At 36.3% G+C, this 25231-nt stretch overlaps 1 protein-coding gene across 1 annotated transcript in view; it reads left to right on the top strand.

Annotated features, from left to right (window-relative positions):
• The first annotated feature begins 3949 nt into the window (after positions 1 to 3949).
• LOC139712422 (uncharacterized) overlaps positions 3950 to 25231 on the top strand; it is a 44602-nt gene continuing 23320 nt past the window's right edge. The window contains exon 1 of the mRNA XM_071624244.1: positions 3950 to 4470. Coding sequence (XP_071480345.1) covers positions 4135 to 4470 — 336 coding nt within the window. The 5' untranslated portion in view covers positions 3950 to 4134. The remainder of the gene's footprint in view (positions 4471 to 25231) is intronic.

Consider the following 25231-nt stretch of genomic DNA (forward strand, 5'->3'; position numbering starts at 1 on the left):
GCCCATCAATTGGCAGCAGCCATAAGCTTGTGTCAATTAATGATGTTTAGCTTCGTATCCATGCTGATATTGCATTATCGTAAATGGACTTGTATCTGTTTGAACAGATAGGTGTGTGGTTTGGAATGTGACATGCATGTATGTAATTGATAGTGCCATGTTTCAGGGATTCTATTCTTGTACAATAATGAAGGTTAGTGATGTACACAAAATTGTCATTTACTAAGATTTTTTTTTCTCTCTATCACCCCTCTTCCTGGAAGAAACAGCTTAAGATTGTAGGAAAGGTTAATGACATACAGCTGCACTGGGATCCTTTCCCACCCCCCCCCCCCCCTCTCTCTCTCTCTCTCTCTTTAGCTGGAAGAAACAGTGTAGAATGTACATAGGTAATTTTGGAATTATATTTCAACAAAATATTTGAATAAAGGCCTTCGTAATGACATCATGAAAAGTAAAGTTTGCCAGATTTAAAACCCAGACCTTTATTAATGATCTACCAACAATATGGAGATGATATCTTTGTCCTTTTTTTAAGTTTGAAAATGTGTATGAGACTCAACTGTATGTCTACAGTTTGAAAAACATTGTTTTCATTGAACGCATCATGCAAGTGAAGCCATTTGTGCCTTTATATTTCTCTGCTTAAAAATTTGTGAATATTGTTGTTGGCTTTGTATATTTTCACCATTTCTTTGTTACATTGTCTTATTTCTTCTACCTTGATTCTTGGTAAGAAACCACACAACAAAAATATACCATGTCCATTTGAGATACGTGTATATTTTATAAACTTATAAATTGGAAATTGTTCAATGTGACACTCATGTTGAGGGACAAATCTGACAATTGCTGTGATGACAGTTCAAAATATGTATGTATATTTTATATACTGGTATATATATATATATATATATATATATATATATATATATATATATATATATATACATATATATACATGTATATAAAAGAAGCTGGTACTAAAGTCAATAGAAATGTTTTGGTGTGTAAACACAGTGTAGATGTGGCAGTTAGTAATTTAGAGAACCTTGATGTAAAGATGTTTACACTACCTATGTATTTATGATTCATCGATTGTAAAAGAATACATGGACATTTGAGACAATTGCTTTAACGATATATTGGTATCCTATGTCTTATGGGAGAGATCAACAGTACAAATACTTGCCACAATAAACAAGCCTAAAGGGGGCAAGTTCATGTACGTGCAGGTCTAGCATAGTGATGTATGTGATTTAGCTTTATGCGTAAAGGGTCAAAGGTCATGTACTGACTCGAAGAGTAGACAAGCCATGTTACCATGTCAACCCCCTGTAGACCAGCCAGTGTCAGAAACTGCCATTGACATTTATGTGCAACCAGGTTGCAAGTAGTAATGAAAGATTTATGTCTTGTCATTCAGTTTTGTTTATCTCTCAGAGTACCTTGCCTGTTCGAGTTGTCGTGTGCAGGCAACTTTTTCTTTTTCCTTTCTATTTGTTGTCTTTATGTCACATTCTTTCCTTTTTCTCAATAAACTCTCAACTGGAGATTGGTAATACTAGAGTTTATGTAAATTGTTTCTTTATTCTGAAGCAGTGGCGGATCCAGAGGGGGACGCACCAGGCATACTCCCCCTCTTTATTTTTTGTCAAAACAAAATAAGTGAAAATAAAAAATGGGGCAAAGCGTGTGTGCCCCCTTTAATTTTGTGAAGGCCTCTCCCCTTTACGAAATTCCTGGATCTGACCTTGAGAAGTGTTGATGAATCATACAAAAGATGAAAGGTATTTGATGTGATGATGCAGATGATAAATTGACGATGATAGAGTGAGAGTGTTACATAGCAAATTAGTATCCTGTGACGAATACAAAGAGACGTACTGTTCCTTTATTTTTCTGGCATTTGTGGTGACAGAATTTTCTGAAAGCTGGAAAAAAACAGAACAATCATACAGACATTGCTACAAATTGCATTTTATCCTGTGTTTACTGGACCAAATAGTAGGTACTCTCTACTATGTTTGTACAGCTGTACCATAGGTACATTGATCATACAATAGGTATACATTGGTACATTGAGAACCTTATATGATACCCTATACACAAGCAGACAAATATAACTATTCTCTTACCTGTTATCATCTTGATTCTGGCTGGATCCTATAACTGTCCACCCTCCCCCTCCCCCATGACCTCAAACACCCACATTCACTCTCCTTTTACTTCACTTACAAACAAATACACACACCACACAGACACACCCATACACAAACACGGACACAAAGAGAACAGGCTAATGTTTGTCCAGGAAGGTGCTGAAGTGAGGGTTCCTTGGTCGGTTATCAATACAAACACTTACAAGGTTGATCTAGAAAAAAAAAAGAGAACAGAAATAAAACAGTACTTTGAGGGAGACTTCACAATATAACCAGTGGTGGATCTAGGAGGAGTGCACCGGGGCACCTCCCCCTTTATTTTTTATTTTTTGTAAAAACAAAAGAAATAAAAAAAATTGGGGGTACGTGTGCCCCCCTGTAAAGGCACCCCCTCTTTATGGAATTCCTGGATCTGCCCTTGCTAACTTACATGAAATAAAGAAAGGAAAAGCAAAAAGATGCACTAGGTCAATACATTCAGGTGGTATTTTTCTTAAACACACAGACAAGTTTTGTTGTTGTTATTATTCTCATGCTTAACTACATCATACACCATAGATATTCATATCATAATTTAGGATGATTTCATTTTAGCATTCATTATCAAGAATGATTTAGAGTGCATGGCATACGTAACGCAAAATTTCTATTAAATGCAGTTATGCTAATACAGTGTGGGCTTCCAAGGTAATACTATTATTTCAACAATAATTATTGGTGGTGTGTGGGCAAGTAAAATGTGAAAATTAGTGCAGAGTTATTTCTTCACTAAAACTCAAAACATTTAGAATCACACGTAAGAATTTAAGCAATTATTTATTCCAAATGTATGTGCATGTTTTAGATAGATATGTATTGGTGGTGCTCAGCAGGATACTTTGAATGTTTTAAGTGGGTGTTCAGTTTGAGGTGAAATTGCTCAAGAGCATTTTGAATATTGTAGATGTGGGCTAGATAATGTTAAATGTTAATTATGATAATGAAAGTAAAGCTATAGATAGTTATGAATATAATAGCACTATATACCAAGTGTTGTAAAAGTAGGTTGAACATATTCTGCAAAGATATGATTTATATCATAAGACATATTGTACAAATATTTCCAATGACATATAGTTTCAAAAGGAAGTTTAATCCATAATATGCTATACCAACATATTTTTCTGCATATATCATATTCATTACATTTTATTACATTTATTACAATTTCATGGGGATAACCAAAAAAAAAAAAAAAACAGAGAGCAAAAACACCAGTAGTCGGTATATAGCTCACCCACCGTTGAGAGAGAGAGAAAAAAAAACACATAAAATCAGTGTGCGTCCCTCACAGACCAATCGTTATAACAGATTTGTGTCTCAGCCAACGAGGGAGAAGAAAAAAAACTATTACTGAATTCCATTAAACTCATGCTTTCACGAAGAGATCTGTGCGAGGAATCCTCTTTCATACTGTTGCCGCTCAATTACCGCTTTTCTACCATTGCGAACCTTGTTCCATGTACAGAGTACACCTTTAGCGTTTGGCGTGTTTCCCTGCCCGTTTTCTAGCCCCGTTGTACGAAGATGAACCCTGTTTACATACTAGCAGTACCTGATTGTGACGCTCACAGTTGATTGGTTAACAGTTGCTCACGGGAGTCAAGAGGGATTTCCCCTGCGAGGTGTAATCGCATGCGCTCACGAGATATCGATCACTGGGATCGCCTGCGTCGGCTCACCGCCTGCCGCGCCTCCTTGGCCTTCTAGCCTCCCTGGCCCTGTGTGTGCGTCAACCACAAGCCGAACCCACGCATCTGAGTAAGGGCTGTGTGATACAAGAAATCGCTACTTCACAGAATAAAATTAAACTTACTTCCTCAAATATCTCGTGATAGTCCAACTAACATGTAACCTGTCAGCTACTAGGCAGCCACCAGCGATGAAGTTACGGATATAGAGTTTCAGATGGTCAGGTCGGCTGCTTCAAATCATGATTGGAACAGCAAGCAAAACGGGCAAAAATCGACGAAGATTTCTTGGTCGTGGAAGAGAAAACACGGAGTGCTCGCCGAACTGTTGGGAGGGGGTAGAGCTGGGGCGAAGGGTGCCCACGGTGCGGTCATCCACCCGTGCACGCAGGACACTGGCACCGAACAGAACTAACGGTGATTCTTCGCATGCAATGCGATGGGAAAATACAGGGACGTTTTTCTCTCGGGGAGTTGCAGAGATGCCAAGAAGTAGGAAACTGTTGGAATACGCCGTCAGGGTACAGGATTTATGCAAATGGCTGTTCTTATATTCATTTCTAATGACCGTACATCAGGTGAGTCATTTTGATTTGACAAAGACGCCTTAGTCTTTAATACGCCTACGGGACTGGCATGAAGTTATTTTCTAATATGTTCGTACTCTAAATTGTCACGATTAACCAAGTTTGTTGGTCTTCAATCTGCATCCATATTGGTAAGAAGTTCTCATTATACTAATGTGGATGGATATTTGTCAAGATAAGTACTAAGATCTTTGTACAATGCAACCATAATTCAAACCACCACAACACTAGTGTACCCCTTCTATGAGTGGATTTTGGAAACAAACATAGGCCTACTCTTGGTCTTGCAAGCCGCCGGCCACCCCATCGCAATCGGCCCTGCACTGCACTGCCAATTAAGCTACTTCTACAACTTCTTCATGAGGAATGGTCTCTTAATAAAATCATTTATGGAGGTGTGTCCTGATAAATGGTATTAATATGACAAAAATACCATAGTCAGAGAGCAGCTAGGCATGGGATTTTACATTGCCTTGGAAGCAAAGAACCGATCAGGTGGAGGATGTTGGAGGTGGGTGTGCCTGTTATTACAGTATGGAACTTGTGGCACTTTTTAAGCGGTAGGGCCGAAATCGTGCCATAACATCGGCTATTTCAAATCATTGTAATGAAATGAAAAGACTGGCCCACAATGTGACTTTTTTGGGGGACTGGAAATCCATATTTGGGGGAATTTTTTTTTCTTTATTATTTTTTGTGGGGGGGGGGGGGTTGTGACTTGTGAGGTAGGTGCTATTATGTGAGAATTAAAGCTTGTCAAGCATGTGAATGCAAGAAAGACCTCTGAGGCATAATAAGTCTTAAACCTATTAAATGTGTGAGACTTCATAGGTTTTAATGTGATAATGTCCATATTAGCCAAAGTGGAGAGAGACATTAAAGTAAAATTATAAACTTTCATCATTCTTTGTAATTATTGCAATGTCTTAACGCGTTGAGGACATGTCCCAAGTATACATACTCAGGCAAGCGTCTATGGGAAATTATGCATGTTGTAGCAAAATCAAACCGTCCTCTACAGGTTAAGGCAGTGCTGCACACTGGCACTGGTCCGACGGTCACTGACCAGTAAAAATCACCGTCGGACCAGTAAAATACATTGTACATTATGTAGACACAGACACAGACAGGCATAGGAAAATGGGTTAGTGTGCAGTCCTGCTTAAGGTTTTTTTGTTTAGTTTAGTTTTTTTTTTTTTTTTTTTTGGTTTTCTTTTGTTTGTTTTGTTTGTTGTTTTTGTGGAGGTAGAGAAAGACCTATGGCCTAGTGTTGAGATGTTATTTTTTTTTGGGTAGTTGGCAACAGTTAATGACATTTAGGGTATGACATTATGACATATATATGCGAAACCAGAAGCAACAAATCTGTCTCTGTTTCGACATTTTTATCCTTAACGACTACTCTTACTCTCTCCTCTGGTAGTCTCCTACCTCTTTACTGCCATTGCTTAGCCTGTTATCTTATCAGGTATTCTTCATTAACTCTTTCTTTGCCATCTGAAACTTGTTTGTATGCGATACCTATGACACTTTGATGTGATAGGTCTGCAAAGATTTAATCACCCCACCATAGGCGAATAGAAAGTGAAAATTGTGTCGTAATTTCATAATAGTAATATAGTCATTGTACATAGAGTACTCATAATAACCACTTTTGTTTACTTTAAGCACCTTTTACATTGTATTTCGTCATAATGGCAGTATCTTTAAACTATTAATGTTTTCATGTTATCCATTTATCTTACCAACATCCATATGAGCCTTTTGAAAGGAAAATGGGGTGGGGCTAAATTACTCAAGAGTCAAAACTATAACAACCTCTGTATTAAGGTGTGATCAATGGGATAAATATGGATCAGATTGCAGGTATCATACCAATTACAAGTTGTGATAGATGGAAACAGAAAAAAGATGAAATTTGATTATAAGTCTTTATGTGCCATGGTTAAAACCCCCTGTGTGCCACATTATTCTGAGACAGCAATGTAGTCATGCTTTGGGAAAACATTCTGTTTTTTGAATCAATGTAACTTCTAGACTTTTGTTACCCTGGACATATAATGAGCAAGGTTATAGTAAAAATGCCTATAAGCTTTGCTTTGTTGTTAATTGTATGACAAATCTATGATTGCTTTCTGTCAAGTGACCATATTGTAGACATGACTGTTGCACAGTGACAGAAACTTAGAATTTACTTGCATATCAAGTAGGGAAGATTATAGAATGGGTAGCAAGAATCCTGCAATCTCATCGGTCAAGAGCTATGTGTTATTTTGTACTGGCCGCACGCTGAGTCACAGTAGTAAACATGTTATCGCGTACTTGTTGCAAAGAGTACACGAACTTGTAACAAAGGTTCACGCATTTTAGAAGCAAGCGTTTGCGCACTCAGTACAAGATGTACATGGATAAAACATCCATGCATCAGTTTTTTAATACTGGATGCATGGTTCTGAAGAGAAACCATGCTTCCAGTAAAAACTGATGCATGGTTTACGGGCTTTCGTCTATGGCAAGCCAAAAGGAAATGCATCTAGTAAATTTGTCATCGGGTAACACGATAGAAAATGAGTTTTTGGCAAGAAAATTACCCATTCTATAAAACAGACGACGCACATGTCTTTTCGTGCATCTGTCGGAATAAAGTGTACATGCGGAAACTATGGAATTAAGCCTAAACCCACTCGGCTTCACCTCATGGGTTAAGCATTCCATAGTTACCTTGTGCACACAATTCCAACTGTCATTTGTATACTGATTGATAGTCAATCACCACATGAAATGCAAGCTACCTGTGACAGGAATGGAATCACGAGGAACGCTTTCATTACACTGTGGCATTTGGCGATAAATCGATCGGTTTGGGCGAGTTTGTGCATTTGAAAAGAATGTGTGTTCGAGAAGAATATGTGAACTTGGCTCGCCATTGACTGAGTCAGGAATGCCAACGTTGCACAAGAATCTAGGCAGTGCCTTGTTCCTTTGACACGAAGAAGGGAAATTGGGCTAGATGACTCTTCAAAAACTACTATGATTGTACACTGTGCATTTGAGTGTACTACTATTTTTTTTCAAAGACGTGCAGTGCTTTTAAAGCATCCTTTGTAAGTTTGTCATGAGAGATACATTATACTGCATACCACCAAGTTGGGATCTATAGATGGACACAGAATGGAAATGAGGTTACATGTAGGTGAGAATATTCAATTTCCTGAATTACCTACAACTTTGTATGATGACGCCCAGTAAGTTGAAGACTTGTAGAGGGCCATTCAAATGATTTAATCCTCAGCCTGAGGAGTTCCATGTGATGTATCCACTGGTGGTCAGTTGATGCAATCTGAATTAAATTTGTTATATTTCTCTTTCCAGTGATCATTGAGCTTTAATAGACTTGAAGCTGTTAACTGATGTTGTCTCGACAGATTCCGCACAAAGGATAGTCCAATCAATATTTACAACTCTCTAACTGAAAGAGTGAAAACCTTTTACTAGTTTGACACAGGCTCTTCCTTTATACAACTTAACCTGCTGAGGATGGACTGATTTTGCTACAACACGCATTTCCCATAGACACCTGCCCGAGTATACTCGAGACTCGTCCTCAACAGGTTAAACTTGTGGGTGCTGTTCGTTATTCCGAAGGTTCTTTATTCTGAAGGGTCGTTAATCCGAAACACGCAAATTCCCTACACCTAGAGGTTCGTTAATCCGAAAATGAAACAGGCTTTGTTAATTCGAAAATATGTGGCGTTATTCCGAAGGTTCGTTATTCCGAAAATAGGTTAATCCGAATATGAAATTCGGAACAATGAACCTTCGGAATAACGAATCTTAGGAACAAAGAGCCTTTGGAATAACGAACCTTCGGAATAACAAGCTGTAACCAAACTTATGACTGCGTGTTACTTGATCATTGATAACAAAGAGAACAGCTTGATCATGGAAGTCTTCCATATCATGCAAAATCTTGAACACTTGAATCATATCTGAACGTTCACGTCGATACTCTAGGGATGGAATCCCCAAATACTTTCTCACAGAATCATGACAATGATTTAACTTCAGATTCCAATTTTGTTGCTCTCCTTTAAACCAATTCAAGCTTTTTTACACTGGACTATTTGAGAGTTTGTTCCATACACAAGAGCAATATTCCAAGAGTGGTCTAACAAGGGCCTTATACAGTAGGACAAACACTCCCTAGTCAGATGAATATTAAAGTCCTTTTGATCAGACGGAGTTCTTCATTCGCCTTTGCAGCTACTTTGTGCACATGAAGAGTAAAATTGAGGTTAGGAGAAAAGTATATCCCAAGATCCTTTTCCTCTTTGACTGTCTCAATAACCTCAACATTATCATTTTCATTAATATCATTCAAGAACATCCTGCTTTCATTTCAGCTCATCACTATTCATTTCATTTTCATTCATTTCATTTATTTCCAAATTTTTCCTTAAAGTACATGTAACAGAGAACAAGGTGAAGATAATAACATTACATTCAGTAACAGTTGTGCAAGAAAAAGAAAGCACAATGGAGAGAAAAAAAGATTGAAAAAATGAAATTCTAAGAGAGAAAATAGAGGAGCCAGCAGAGGCCATTGGCCTTTCTATGGCTGGTCTCCCACTTAAGATTTTATGTACATTGTACGTGTAAAAGGAGGGAAAGAAAGAAAGACAAATAAAAACAAAATAGAAATAAAAACAGGCAAACTATGAGTGTCCTACTGTATTCTGTAAGGCCCTTGCCATATACCACTCTTTGAATATTGCTCTTGTGTATAGAATGAAGTATACAAAGAGTGATGCAAAAAAGCTTGAATCGGTTCAGAGGAGAGCAACAAAGTTAGTACCAAGTATCTGAAGTTAAGTCGTTGACCTCTTTGCTGCATAACATCATGGTAATAATGTGGTCACAGGCCATGCTGTTCAATACATAGGATAACATGTTGTATGAACGTTGGGTGCCCCTGATGGTCTACATTTATAAGGACGAGTGCCAGTGTCATCAAGGGTAATGGAATGGCACCCGGTCCTTTATATTTCATATATTGACCATCTGTGTGGACTTGATAGTGTTTTATATTGATGAAGAAGAGATTGTTTCTTTTTCTTTTTTGATGATGAAAATGAACAAATACTTGAACTGAATTGAAAGGAAAAACTTTTCACTGTGGAGTCTGTGATGTTGCATACAGATGAAACTGCTTGCAAATTCCTGTGTCAGAATGATTTTTAAAGCATTCATATGATCACTTGGATTCACATGACCTTGCACTCAAGAAAACATGATTCAAATTAGTAGAAGTTTTCGATTTGTCTTTCATTCATCTGATAAGGACAGTTTCTTGAATACAATTATAATGTAGGTCTATGCATGAATGCATATTTTGCCACAATAGTGATCATTGTATGAATGCATATTTGCCTCAACAGCGATCTAGGTGCCAGAATTTATGACAGGCATTTCTGTGAAGCATAGAGCCATAATCCATTTGAATGTAAATTACAGAAATGTCTTTAAAATTCCAAAGGTTGGATTGTTCTGTTTGGTTGCTGATCCATTCAAGGGGTAGATTCTGATTTACTTCATGGCCTTCATGTGTATGCCTGGCTTAACTTGTTGTTTGAGTTATAGCAAGAACATAAACAGGAACTTGTCCCCTCCCCCCCCCCTCCCCCCCCCCCCCCCCCCCCCCCCCCCCCCCCGTATGTCATGGATTGTATGTAATAGAAAGCAAAATGCTTCACAATAAACAGTCACTCAAAGTGCTGAGCTCTGATTTTACAAATCTACAAAGAATATTTTTACTGGCTGCGATATTAAACCATAATGATTCTCCCTATCTTTAATTTTAGCACAAAATGTATAGCAAATATGATCTGATGAATTCATTCAGATCCAATTTAGAATTTGTTTCACTTTTCAGCAAGCACAAACAAGGTCTGCAAAATGACATGAAATATGTAATAGCACTTGAAATCTGTCAGCTATTCATGCAATTCTGTATGAGACAAATAGGCTTGCCTATTACAGTAACAATTGGCAATTGAGGAAAATATTACAAAGGTATATGAAAGAAGGTACCTTTAGAAGATAAGTTCAGCAAAGAATGGAGGAACCCTGTAAAAAGCAGTGCTTGTAATTTGTAGGTCCTTCAAAGAAGTCCAAAGATATGGAGGAAGAATGAATTTATATAACCCTAAACTCAAGAAAACAAATTCAAGATGTAAGACAAAGGACCACGCAATGATATGTGACCCTGCACCACAAAACAAACAAAAAGTCTCCAGACATGGATTTTTAGTTAAGTGTAGATTCTAAAAGAGCAGACTCTAAGCTTTAAAATGATGTATAACTCAATTCAAATGGATTCTCCTAACCTACATAATACTGGAAAGAAAGCACACACTCTGGAAAGAGCTTAGTCTTTACTAAACCGTGCCACCTGTGCCGTGAATGGGACAAAAACATGGTGTTAACCACTGCATCACCAACAATTAATGGATTATTAGATTAAGCTGAAAATGAGCATGGTCTATTACTACACTCTGACCTTGATAAATGTAAACATTCAGAGAAATACTTAGCATCATCCTTTCAAAAGATATTAGAGTTGGAAGTGAAGAGGGTCAAGTGAAGGGATTTTCAAGAAATGAAAGGGACCTCTATAAAAAAAAAAAAACCTGATCACAATACTCTACCAAAAAAGGGGGTTTTAGAAAAAAAAAAACTGCTGTAAACCCACTTTTCCATTCAATTTATGATCCCAAACTCAAGAATAATGTAGAAGAAGAATAGCTCTTTCAGAAAATATGGAAAACTAAAATTAACTTGGTTGAACCATTTCACTTTTTTTGAGTCCTCACGTAAAATCAAGGGGTGCAACTTATTGTTTGTTTTGTGATGCATGGTCACATATTTTCAGTTCAATTCAGTTGCTTGGTTTTTTTTTCCTTTTGTTGACCTGTACAAAAAAAAAAAATGGGATTGATCAACAACATAAAACTACATGTATAACATGACAAAATGAGTGATAAATAAACTTACCTGGTACTCATTACAGAAATACACACAGTTAGGTATATGAATGAAAATGTAGCATGCCGGTACATATTGTGCGTAATGAGTAAAACATTAACATATTTTGAGGTACATTGTTGTACAAGTGGAGGAGACTTTCAGAGGAAAAAACAAAAAACAAAAACAAAAACAAAACAGAGCTGTGTGCATGACTGGGATTAAATTCCTCGGAATCGTGTATCATAAACAGTGACTGGACAATACAACTTTAGATAGAAAGAGAAAGATAGAAGACACTGTTTAACCCGTTGAAGACGAGTCCCGAGTAATCTCGGGCAGGTGTCTATGGTAAATGCGTGTTGTAGCAAAATCAAACCGTCCTCAATGGGTTAAAGACAATGCCTACAGCGAGAGAAATAGGAAGGTATTATGTAGTAGAAGGCTGACACAGATCAGAAACATGTAGAGCAATAAAAACGTCTTGGCAAAGTGGCATTAATGTAGATTAACAATGCGTCAAGTAGAAATGCTCATTCAATAAAAGGACATTATGAAAGGGATGTCTTACATCTGAGAGAGATGCAGAAAACCTTCATCAGTTGGGGAGATCGTACAATAGCAGATTTAGGCTTCTACCAACCTTTAGTCAAAGCAACAGTACAATCACTTGACTAGCCAGCAAGTCGAAAGGTTGGTTGAAGCCTAAATCTCCTATTATCTGAGAGAAAATATTTCACAGACTGATCTAGAAGAGATGAATAGAGAGAGAGATGAGAGCGACAATCATACATTTTAAAGGACAAGTTCACCTTCATAGTGAGTGAATGCAGCAATATTAGTAGAACACATCAGTGAGAGCTTGAGGAAAATTGGACAATCCGTTCAAAAGTTATGAATTTTTGAAGGTTTTGCTCAGTCATGGCTGGATGAAAAGACTACTATAGCTTGTGATGTCAAATGTGTACAACAAGATAAAGAAAGAATAAAGAAAATTCAACATATTTTCATTTTTCTCACACAAAAAAAGAGCACTCGATTTCTAACTTTCAGAAGGCAGGGGTAATAATATTACCCTTAACATATATGTCAGTAACAAGTTGAAGAAATGTGCACTTTATTCAAACTGTAAAATTTTGTGAAATTCTCTTTTTATTTTCCTTATATCGTTGTACGCATATGACATCATACGCTGTAGCAGTCTTCTCATCCAGCAGTGACTGCGCAGATACTTTAAAAATTCATAACTTTTGAACGGATTGTCCAATTTTCCTCAAACTCTCACTGATGTGTTCTACTAATATTGCTGCATTTTCTCAGTCCTTATGTATATGAAGGTGGACTTGTCCTTTAAAAATTGCATTATGATAAGGCTACAATAGTCTGTGATGTCACAATAGGGAAATGAAAGAAAAAAACACATAAGAATTTAATATTTTTGTGCATTCATTCCTTTGACTTGTCTCTGATGTACGTTAAAGTCTTTGTTTACCATTGGGAGCAGTGATTTTAAAAATGTTCGGGTACTTAGGATGATGCATGTAGTGTAAGTCAATTGCATCACCAAACATCCTACCATATGAAAATTTTACAATAAAGCCTAAAAATATAAGGAGGTGTCACTATTTTTCTCAATGAACTGTAACTGTAGATGGTTTAGTCTAGAAACAATTCTATATGATGATTATTGTTCACATTTTGTATATTTAACAATACTGAACATTGATTATACATATTAACATTTTTACATTGTTTTCATCCTTGACTCACATGTTATACCTATTCTGAAGCAAATAAGCTGGGTTTTTGTTTCATCTGCAAATGGTAAGTGATGCCTTTTAAAGGCAATATAATTCCCTTGTCTTCTGAAAGAGGTGAATCATGTGCTTCTAAAATAAAATTACTAGATAATGAAATCATGCAACATTCTTTCTATAGTTCTCTGACTGTGACAGCATATGTGACTCACTGAAACAAAAGGATCCAAAAGTCGGGAAAAGAAAATTTTCTGGAAATTGCAGGACATTACTCCATTACTCTTCCACTTTAATGTCATATGAACATGACTCATAAAAGCACTCGGTTGGCAAGACAGTTTACACTTCTTGACAATAGAAGGCATGCTCATAGCAACCTCCACGATGTTCAGTTACGCACGACCAATCAGCAACCAGGATGCCACGCACCGACCCATGAGATCACTCCCTCGTTGCTAAGGGCGGAGTCTAGCTGTGGCGCTAAATCCAAATCTTCGGACGCGTTTCTGTTCCGTTGAAAGTCAGAAAATTATGTTCCAGAAAAATGCTATTTTCTGGCCTTTCCTTTGATCATTTAGCTTCGAAATTTCGGCAGATGATAGAAGATACATTAGACTACAAAATTATGTCAAAAACAGAAATCCGTACGTTTTGACGGATTTTGATGATCTGACTTCAAACTCGATTTTCTCGGCTCACCTGTCAGCGACTTTAGGATCCTTTTGTTGTAGCGAGTCACATATATTTCTGTGGCCTTCTTACCCAGTGATAGCAGCACACATGGTTTTATCCACAACTTTTTATAGAAATAACTTCTAAATGGATTGTTCCTCAAATGTGACTGATATATGAACTAACTAGTCATATTTCTGAATCCCCACACATGAGAGGCAAAGTCCTCATTAAGAGTCAATGAATTTGAGTCATATTTTGATTTCCTTCCTGATAGCTCTAGAGAGCCCATTTCATATCTTACTAATGGAACATTCTATTATATACTTTAAACACATTTGACAATTATATTTCTTCCCTTTCCTTCCTGGTGTCCACCTCATCAGTTGTTGAGGGGATACTTATTGGATATTTGCCAAACCTCCAACTAGGTTAATTCTTTTTCATTGATGTCTTGACTTAAAATCTTTTCTTTATTCTTTCCCATAGCCTGGTGAGCTTCTTTCATTTGTCTGCAAATAGAGTTGCACAAAAATCAAAATTAAAGATGTTTGCTGACTAAGTTGTATTAAGATGCCCCAAATGATGAGCATCTTTCTACTGAACACTATGGAGGCGGTGGGAGGTGATACGCAGCGATGTGGGTAATGCCTCAAATTTTCCTGTCTATAGAAACACATCGGGTCGTTTGTGATGCAAAGTACTTGCATGGTGATCCGTCATACACATTTTTAGGTGGTTGCTGCATCGTGATACGAGGGACTATTTTCTGTAGAAGCACAGAAAATAATGAACTTTGTGATGTGCCATAAGTTTGAATTCTTTAAGGGAATACCACACATTCATCAATCAATCATAAGGCAGTGACCTTATAACGTGAGACTTCCTGGTTCACTACACATTGTATTTTACCTCATTACTTGCATTCCCTCTTTGCACTCATAACTGCTCAGTGGCGGATCCAGGAATTTCGTAAATGGGGCGCAAAAAGTATTTCACATGCCACTTCCAGGTATAATCAGCTGACAAGCAAAAAAAGGGGGGTACAGCACAATTTTCTGGTGTCACTATAATGGGTTGACAAAGATGGTTTCTTTGAAATTGAAAGGGCACGGGCTTCCTTTTATTTTGTTTATGTTTATTTCTTTTATTTTCTCAAATTAAAGAGGAGCGTGCGTCCAGTGCACATCCACCTGGATCTGCCATTGCTGCATATGTTTTATTGCTCAGTAGTTAAAGGGACTGTACAGCACTGGTTGAGGTGGGGATTCATGTTTTGAACATTCCTAAGTGAGATAATGAGAAACCTTTTATGAAATATGAAAGAGCGTGTAATTTTAAGAAGGATTCAATGTTCCTTTGATGAAAATTGGTTTTCAAATGGCTGAGATATCCAAAAAGGTGATAATAATAATAAAAGGCGACAGGCCACGCCTTTTATTAGGATCTCTTTGTTTCACCTTGTTTTGGGATATCTCAGCCATTTCAAAACTGATTTTCAGCAAATAAGCTTTTGATACCCCTTAGAATTGCATGCTCTGTGACATCTCATAGAGTGGTTTCTGAATATCTCGCAAAAGGTTAAAAGCTAAATCCTTACCCCGACCAGAACTGTGCACACCCTTTAAACTACACCGAATTCAGTTGGAAGTAAAATACGAGGTGATGCAGTTGTAACAAATATTCATGGTGATGAGAGATGATATGAGGTGTCCAGTATAAACCCTGTTTTGTGAAAGTCTAGTGAAAACTCACAATTTCATAACTCTGCTCATTTTTCCAAGCCTCAGTTAGATTTTTTCTCGTATACTTGTGGAATTTTAACTCTTAAATTTCAGACTATAATCTTTTATTTGGTCGGGAATAATCCCACTCTAGGCAATGCCTAGATAAAAGCTCCATTTTCTTGTCTCTGAGTTGAGTTGAGTTTATTTTATTTATACACAGAAATAAAAGCCTGCTTGCAGCTGGACAGCTGTATTTCAGCAAGGCCGTGTTTTACATCGAATAACAAAGCATACATACACATGGCGAAAATGCAAACATATACAATGATATACAATAAATGGCAAGCACTGAACAAGTTACAAAAGAAAATCAATAAAAAAAATACAGATAAAAAAAAATTCAGATAAAATGACCATCTTCATGATATCAAACATGCCTGATGAAAGACCTTTTATTAGCAAGGGGCTCATGAGAAAATAGATAAAGCTATGGGCCCTATGTATCACGTAAAACCAAAAATTTTCCTGTGCATGAAACTTTCACGAATTTGGCAGGGAGCAAAGAGGTGGTAAATTAACATGCAGTATACTGATCAATTGTCTAATGGTTGGCAGTTCACAGAAGATTTATGCAGTGAAAAGGGCAGTTGGCTCCAATTTGCGTAAGTTTTGTGCTGTGAATGTTTCTGGTCTTACAGTAAACTGTAATAATACAGTCTTATCAAGATTTGGCATATTGTCCCGATGAAGACAAGTCCGTATACTCAGGCAGGTGTCTATGGGAAATGCGTGTTGTAGCAAAATCAGCCCGTCCTCAGTGGGTTAAGCACTGTTGCAATATCCATACAGTGACTTGCTCTTCATTGATAGCTTGTCATACATGACAGATAGTGTGCTAGCGTCAGACAATTTATGAAGATTGCAAAACTAACATCAACCACAAATCAATTACTTGAAACCTACATTATGGTAAATATCAAGGCTGACTTGTTTTTTTTTTACATCATTATATTCTATACTTCCTGGTTCTACTCACATTTTTGCTCTGGAATTTCTCTGACAGTGAACATTCAGTATTTAATCATAACTGCAAAATTGTAAGAGATGTTTTACAGTGTATTAGTCTTGTTTTCAGGCAGTCATTACTCTCAGGCTTAGTAGCTTAGAGTTTCCATGCTCTTGCCTGACATTTGAGTGTGACAGGACATACTAGACTAACCTTGAATCATACCAATCATTTTTTTTTTTTTGGCCAGATTGATGGAGCTGACTGTGAAGTAATGTATGTTTTCTTAATCCTCCTGCATAGAAATACACTTGTTTTATTTATAAAACATATTCATGATATCAATGTCAAATTTATGTCATACATAGTATAGTACAATATCATACTACATGTACATTTCAAGATCATGTTGAGGTTTAAGTAGTTCTAAATTTTTAAATCTTTCTTTAATGCAGTTTGATATAATTCACACTGTTTATGTTCAGTGTTCAACAAAAATGCCTTTTCAGGTTTTACATTAATTAGATAACAACAAGCGACAAGAGCTTGTTATATTGTAATTCAGGATTTATTCTATAGAGATCAGCTTCTCATACACCACTTGTGTGGCGCAACCCCTTTGTCCATTACATTATAATTTCGGAGTGAAGAATTACCAAAAAAAAAGTAACAGTTTTAGAATAGAACATATTATATGTACTATACAAGTGTAGTTTGCATTATTGAGCATCAATGATGTTATGACCTACTGTTGACCTGCCAAATACTTGTGTGCAATGCTTGTTCAGCAATAAAAAAACAGAAAGATTTTGTGCTGCTTGAGGTGATTTATAGAATCACATCTTGTATCTAGTACAATGTACCTACAGATTACAAACTTCTTTATGATTACTGAGACCTATGTAAGTTAATTACCAAAATGTCTTAATTAATGAAATCAACTAATTTATGTTTCATACTTTTTCCTTTATCTTTTATTTATTTTTTTTAACATCCTGTGAAAGATCATCTTTTCTGATTATCTGCTTCTTTGCATGCTTCCACTACCAAAAAAAGGGGAGGAACTGCAGTTTTCTATCTTATTTCAGTATTATGCTTCATAGGGTGTCAGTTGTGCCCATATGAATATGTTTTTAATGGATCAATCATCAGTCTTATGTCAAAATGAGTATAAAAGGACACTTTCCAACAAAGTAGACCCCAATACACAAATGCAAACAAATAGCCTTACCACTGTCAGTTTAACAGTGTGATTTCCAGACTAGACTGTAAAAAGGAAATAAAATAACAGCAACTCAGAGAAACCACATGCAATGCATTAATTTGCACAGAGCCTATTAGTTTCTGACCTTTTACCTTAGTTCTCCGTGAAACACCCACTGCGAACTTTGGCCAATTCATTTACATACATTTTATTCCCCTGTAAGAAACTGTATGTGATGTCTGCATGAGTTTGTTCTTTGTAATTAGTCTTGGAGGCCATGATGTCACTGTGTTTGTGCTGATGTTGTTTACTGGCATTGGAAATCCTGAATGTGTTTGCTCTTTGCATTGACATAACAGTCCTCTACAAATATTGGGGGCTGAAAAATGTTTTAGTCAGAATACTTCCTCCTTTGCTGCTGCTGATATGTCCTATAATATGCTCATTTAAAGGCTCTTAACCCGTTGAGGACGGTTTGATTTTGCTACAACACGCATTTCCCATAGACACCTGCCCGAGTATACTCGGGACTCGTCCTCAACGGGTTAAGGGGTGTGTTTCATAAAGCTGTTCGTAAAGTTACGAACGACTTACGAGCGACTGGTGATCAGTTCTTGTGCTGAATTATGGAAATTCCGATAAGTATAGCACATCAGAACTGATCACCAGTCGCTCGTAAGTTGTTCGTAACTTTACGAACAGCTTTATGAAACAGGGCCCTGCAGTCTGAACAGGTATTATTAACCTTTTAGCTGTGCCAGGGACTTTGGACAAAGGGCTCCTAATTCTCATTTACTATCTTAGCGTGAGACTCACACAGTTCACCAGATTTTAATTAACTGTCTCACTCCAATGAAAGAATTTATTCTCACGCTGAACCCAAAAACAAAAAGTTAAAAAAGGAGAAATGTCTCTCAAATCCCTGAAAATCCGAACATTCCCAAACTTTTGGGATTTCCCACAGGCACACTCTCTTTATGCATGTGTTGAAATCTTCACTGAAGTATGCACCAGAGTGCACCTTAAAGGCACTGTACAGTACTGGTTGAGGTGGGGATTCATGTTTTGAACATTCCTAAGTGAGATAATGAGAAACCTCTTATGAAATATGAAAGAGCATGTAATTTTAAGAAGGATTCAACGTTTATTTGATGAAAATTGGTTTTCAAATGGCTGAGATATCAAAAAAAGTGATAATGATACGAGGTGACAGGCCACGCCTCTTAATTAGGATCTCTTTGTTTCACCTTGTTTTTGGATATCTCAGCCATTTCCAAACTGATTTTCATCAAATAAACTTTTGATACCCCTTAGAATTGCATGCTCTTTGACATCTCATAGAGTGGTTTCTGAATATCTGGCAAAACGTCAAAAGCTAAATCCTCACCTCAACCAGAACTGTACACACCCTTTAAAAATGCAAAATTGTCAAAGCTCTGTACAGTGGAAAGTGTGTGTGTGTGTGTGTGTGTGGGGGGGGGGGGGGGAAGACACTCCCCTTCCACACCTACAACCCCCCCCCCCACACACACACACACCATTGCTGTGATATCCTTCCACGCTCATGATCCCTCACATTAGGAACTTTTCGATTGTGTGGACGAGGACACCTTTCTCGTACTAGAGCAGTTTCAAATGGCTGTACTCCACTTATTACATCTGAGGTATTATCACCCATTTTGTTTTTCAGTGCACGCTGTTCACGACTTACTGTTATGACATCATACATTTCATTAAATTGTAACATAAAATTTTAACCAAATATCATAATTCTTACATCATGATTCAATAGGCCTAACAAGAATCTCTAAAATATGTCTGTTCTGCTTGAATATGAATGGAGACTGCTTGATTTTATGGATTCAGTACCATGTTCAATTAAATTCAATAGTTTGTGTGTTTGGTAAATATTTGTTTGTTTATTTACTGTATAATCACAGGATAAATACAATGTGAACAATGAGAGTACATATTTGTTTATTTCATTTTGGGTGGTTTTAAAGCAAGTTTTATATTTACACAGGTAAAATAATAGATTTTTGTTATTTCTGTATATGAAATGAATAAGAATTGTGAAAGCATGACCAGAGCTGCCAACTAGTACTGAATTTCAGTAATTTCTACTGAAATTGGAGAAGAGTACTGAAGGTTACAGGGCAATTCCACGGTAACTGACGTTACGCGTAAGGATTTTCATGAAATTGTTTACGTTGTAGTTTTGTGAATGAAAGCACCTGGGGCTTGCTATTAGCATTGATGAATGAGTTCATGAGAATGAAGAAATAGGTGGAAAGTTTTTCTCTCAAACTGCATTTCTTATCAGATAGCAAGTGAAAATGTGTCGGTAACTGACGTTACGGAAAAAGGACATGGAAAATCATGGTGTAGATTTAAATGGAAATATCTCATGTCCCTGACTTCTAGCCTTTATGTGTTTAATATGGCAATACACCTAGGTTCTTAGAAACAGGTGTGCAAAATAATGTGCACCCTAGATATTTCCTTTTAGCACCATGCCAATTTCAGTGAAGGCATGACGGTAACTGATGTTACGTAACTGACGTTACGCTTACATTTGCCATAGGGTTTACACACGCAAAATCATGATTGGGAATAGTTTTGTGATATTTCATAATTCTGACCTTTCAGAATGATTTGTTTGATATGGAATCATACCTTGGTTCATCAATTATAAATACACAAATGAAACGAAACATTAGTCCATTTTCTTTGTGTTTAATGAAAACTTAAAGGTAAACATGTCAGTAACTGACGTTACACATACTTTTGCTATGGGGTTTACAGAGAACTAATTTATTTAACAGGTTATTATACTGCTGCAGTATACCAGTAACAATCCCAGGCAATTACTTAGCAACAAATAAAAAAAAATCTTAAGACACAAATGGGGTGGGGCCCTTAGGGGGCAACCCCCCTCCCCCATGCCATAGCACAGTTGGGCAAAAATAATGTAAATGCACCAGAGGATATTACTTGACATTTGTCTTAAGATTGAATGCTTATTCAACAGTTATGATTACACAGAGCCATTTAAGATTCAGCAGTTCCAAGTATAAATATATTGACATAACTAAGGGGGTTTTTTTAATGAACAGGAAAGTTTCTATCTAGAGTGCCCCACCCATAATACCCTGCAGTACTACACAAAACACGGATATTTTTGTGTGTGAAAAAAAAATATCTTTAAGGTAATGGGGAAAAAACACATATCAACTCATAAATATACATAAATATGTATGAAATCTACTGTGATATATTTCTTCTTCTTTTCTGTATTTTACCCCTTCTCCTTCAAGGCATTGTTAGGGCCATAAATAACAAAAAAAAAAAATATGATCTCCATCATCAATTGATTTGAATAAAAAGTGTTGCACTTTTAATATTTCTCTGTGAAGAAGAAACATTATGCTTTTTTGGTCAAAAGAGCATTATTGGTTTATTCCTTGCTTGAAGTAATATAACTGTTTTTCTTTTCCTTTTCAATGATATATCAAGGCTTGCAAATACATCCCAGATACCAAGAAATAGGACTTTGCAACAAAAGAATTCTAAGATCAATATAAACAAATCTTCCTGTTCATAATTATCATGTATTACAAAATGTCCCTGCATGAATGAAATAAAGTAATCAACAAATATGAACATTTTTTTTAAAACCCTAGAATCACCTCTCACTTTGAGCCACATCAGTGTTAAACGTTTGGCAACATCAGTGTTAAGTTTCAAACAGTAACGAGTACATGCCTTATGTACCATAATACAAGATGTGCCACATTAACTAAACCACACATTTAAGTGCAAGCGAAGAAATATATCTGTTTGTGCATTTGCCTTGAGGTAGACACTTCACTAAGCTTCAAGCAAAAAAGAAAAATGCTAGCAAAAGCAATCATTAGTAAAGATTATAAAACTGTTGGTATAAAGCTGTACACAAGCTTTTGTATAGAAAAGGTGGTTACCATGCAACCATGTCATTGATTAGGCCTACAATCTTTGGTAGCTTTATCATCCGGTAGGACTGGGAATGTACTGTATAGTAATTTGAGTGCATATATTGCATGTGGTAAACCTAAACTTCCAGATGATTTAACCTTAAACTTGTGCTGAATCAAAAATCAAAAGCTCAAGCCCCCCCCCCCCAAAAAAAAAAAAATGATAATTATGATAAATGAATAAAAAAATAAACAAAACATATATAAAATGAAAACAAAAATGTATCCATGGACATACCATGGTGATGACATCATTCCCTATCAAAGGGATTGCTGCTCTTTGTTGATAACCTTTGACTTCCCAGATGTATTGAAATGGCCTAAAGTCAAAAAATTTGCCTCAGTTATACTGTCATGGTAACTGACATTACATACTCGTGTATGACGTTTCGGTAACTGATGTTACACATTTTGAAGTGTTCATTTTGACTCTCCAGTATGCCAAGTATCCTTATTTCTGGTATTAAAAGGAAGGCATATGGACATACATTAGAAATCCCAAGTTACATCATACAGCTCACTTTCTTTGATGAATAAAGTTAAAAATTCCTTGTTTTTGGTAACTGACGTTACACTCATCATTGTCAAACTAATTAAAAGTTTTTATCAAATTCTTTAAAGGAACCAGTTTTTTTTTCTATCATGTGGTAAAAGACTTCTCTGGTAACTGCATACATATAAAAGATTGTTGTTTAGAGTACTAGTAAAGTGGATATACAGAGAGTAAGTTATGTGACAATACACTCTTTTTACCATTGAGTTTTATATATAGGTATATTTTGGCAGCCATTTTGAAAATCAAAATGGCCGCTTTTATTGAAAAGCATAATGATTCTTAAAACTTCAACTCGAGTATTGTCTGAAAATGTATGGTGTTTGAAACAAATATCATTTTGAATTTTTGGCACCTGTGTCCTATATATACCGTGGAATTGCCCTACAAGCAAATAACTGATTTTAGAAATAATGTCTGTTATATATTCTATTACACTGTTAAGGATTACTGATTTTCAGTCAAAAAAGGGGCAAATAAAATGATTTTAGCCATCAAAGTACTGAAAGGTCTTTACAAAAGTTGGCAGCTCTGTATGACATCATCAGCTTGCTGATTTGAATATTCACTACTACTGGTCAAAAAGTGTTTTCTTAAAAATTTTGACATTTCAGAATGTCATACCTTCCTTATTCTTGGAAATCTGATTTAGAACATTGTTTGCACTGTTCTTCAGAGCTATGTTTTCCCCCTTTCTTATGAAATAAATACAATTCTGGAATGGATTTTTTTTTCTTTAAAAGCTAGTCAGACTTGATAATTCCTTAAAACATGGCCAAAGGAAGTGGGGAAAATGGCTGGAATGGATTTTTCTTTAAAAGCTAGTCAGACTTGATAATTCCTTAAAGGGATGGTACAGTATTGGTGGAGATGAGAATTTGGCTTTTAACTTTTTGCGAGATACCAAGAAAACACTTATGATATAGTACAGAGCATACCATTTTCAGAGGAATTCAAAGTTTATTTGATGAAAATCGGGTTTGGAATGACTGAAACATCCAAAAACAAAGTAAAAAAAGGCGATTGTAACAAAGTGTGGGTCCCACACTTTCAATAGTAGAATCACTCTTTTTTGGATATCTCAACCATTTCAAAACCAATTTTCATCAAGTAAACATTGAATTCCTCAAAGAATCACATACTCTTTCATATTTCATAAGAGGTTTCTCATTATCTTACCAAAAAATTGTTAGAAACCCAAAATTAGGTCTCAACCAAAACCATACGATCCCTTTAAAACATGGCCAAATGAAGTGTGGAAAATGGCTGTATAGTATATATATTGACTTTTAAATGTGTACGCTGTTCAAGGACAGATGTTAAGATGGAGGGGCTTTTTGTCAGTTTTAGAAATAAACATCTTGTTGAAACCATGGTGAAAGGTCGCTCTATTTTAAAGCTGACTTCAGCAAATAAAGCGGTATAGAGCAAACAGAACTGAATACGGTCCATTGCAACCAGACAAAAAAATAAGAATATCACTGAGTGTTAAAATAACACCCCCATGTTTTAACAAAACAATGCTTTTAGTCATATCCACATTCATGTATCAGCAGCTGAGGACTAGAAGGGCACTATCGCATTCTAAGGTTGAGCATATCAAAAGTGGGTGGATTTTATGATTAAAGCGTTATTCCAAATGTCAGGTCAAATAGCACCATTGTGATTTTGATTTTCAATACGTTACTGAAAATGAAAATAATTTAGATTGACACCAGTATGTGTAGGAGATGGAGCTCTACATTGTGATACCAGTAATTAAAGGACAAGTTCACTTTCATAGACACCCGGGTTGAGTGAATGCAGCAATATTAGTAGAACATATCAGTGAGAGTTTGAGGAATATTGGTCAATCCGTTCAAAAGTTATGAATTTTTGAAGTTTTTACTCAGTCATGGCTGGATGAGAAGACTACAAAAGCTTGTGATGTCACATGTGTACAACGATATAAAGAAAGTATAAAGAAAATTCACAATATTTTCACTTTTCTTGCATAACAAAAGGTCACTTGACTTCTCTCTTTCAGAAGGCAGGGGGAATAATATTACCCTCAACATACATCAGTAACAAGTTGAAGAAATGTGCACTTTATCCAAAAAGTAAAGTTTTTTTTAATTCTCTTTTTATTTTCCTTATATCTTTGTACGCATCTGACATCATACACTGTAGTAGTCTTCTTATCCAGTAGTGATTGCGCAAACACTTTAAAGATTAATAACTTTTGAACAGATTGTCAGATTTTCTCCAAACTTTCACTGATGTGTTCTACTAATATTGCTGCATTCTCTCAGCCCACATGTCTATGAAGGTGAAATTGTCCTTTAAATACCCCCCAATCCCAAATCGTAATAATGCCCTTCTGGCTCTCAACCGATATTATGCAAATGAGATGAAGTGATGATGTCATGACCTAATCCTCCCTTTATTAAACTCAGATTCAGATTCATCTGTACTGATCTATGATAGGACATACGTATAGAAATATTGCTCCCATTGACATCTGCACAATAATACAAACACATCTCACATCACAGTTACTTGTTTCCATGACAGTTGCAATGAACATTATAACATATTCATGAATAAATCAACTAGAAATGTCCCTATGGCTCATGTGCCTCCACTATGTTTGCATTATTCTCCCACCAAATTCACAGTACATCCTAACAACAACAACACCAACAACAACCATACGACCAAATGATATCACAAAATGTCTGCCATCTCTGTAGTGGTAGGAGTGAAAGTTCATAGCTACTTGAGGTTGACCACACACTGGTATTCATTTGAGGCAACA

Source organism: Diadema antillarum, unplaced genomic scaffold (assembly GCF_040938485.1).
Source record: "Diadema antillarum isolate AM-2024a unplaced genomic scaffold, OU_Dant_1.0 seq00001804_RagTag, whole genome shotgun sequence".
In the NCBI taxonomy this organism is placed as follows: domain Eukaryota; kingdom Metazoa; phylum Echinodermata; class Echinoidea; order Diadematoida; family Diadematidae; genus Diadema; species Diadema antillarum.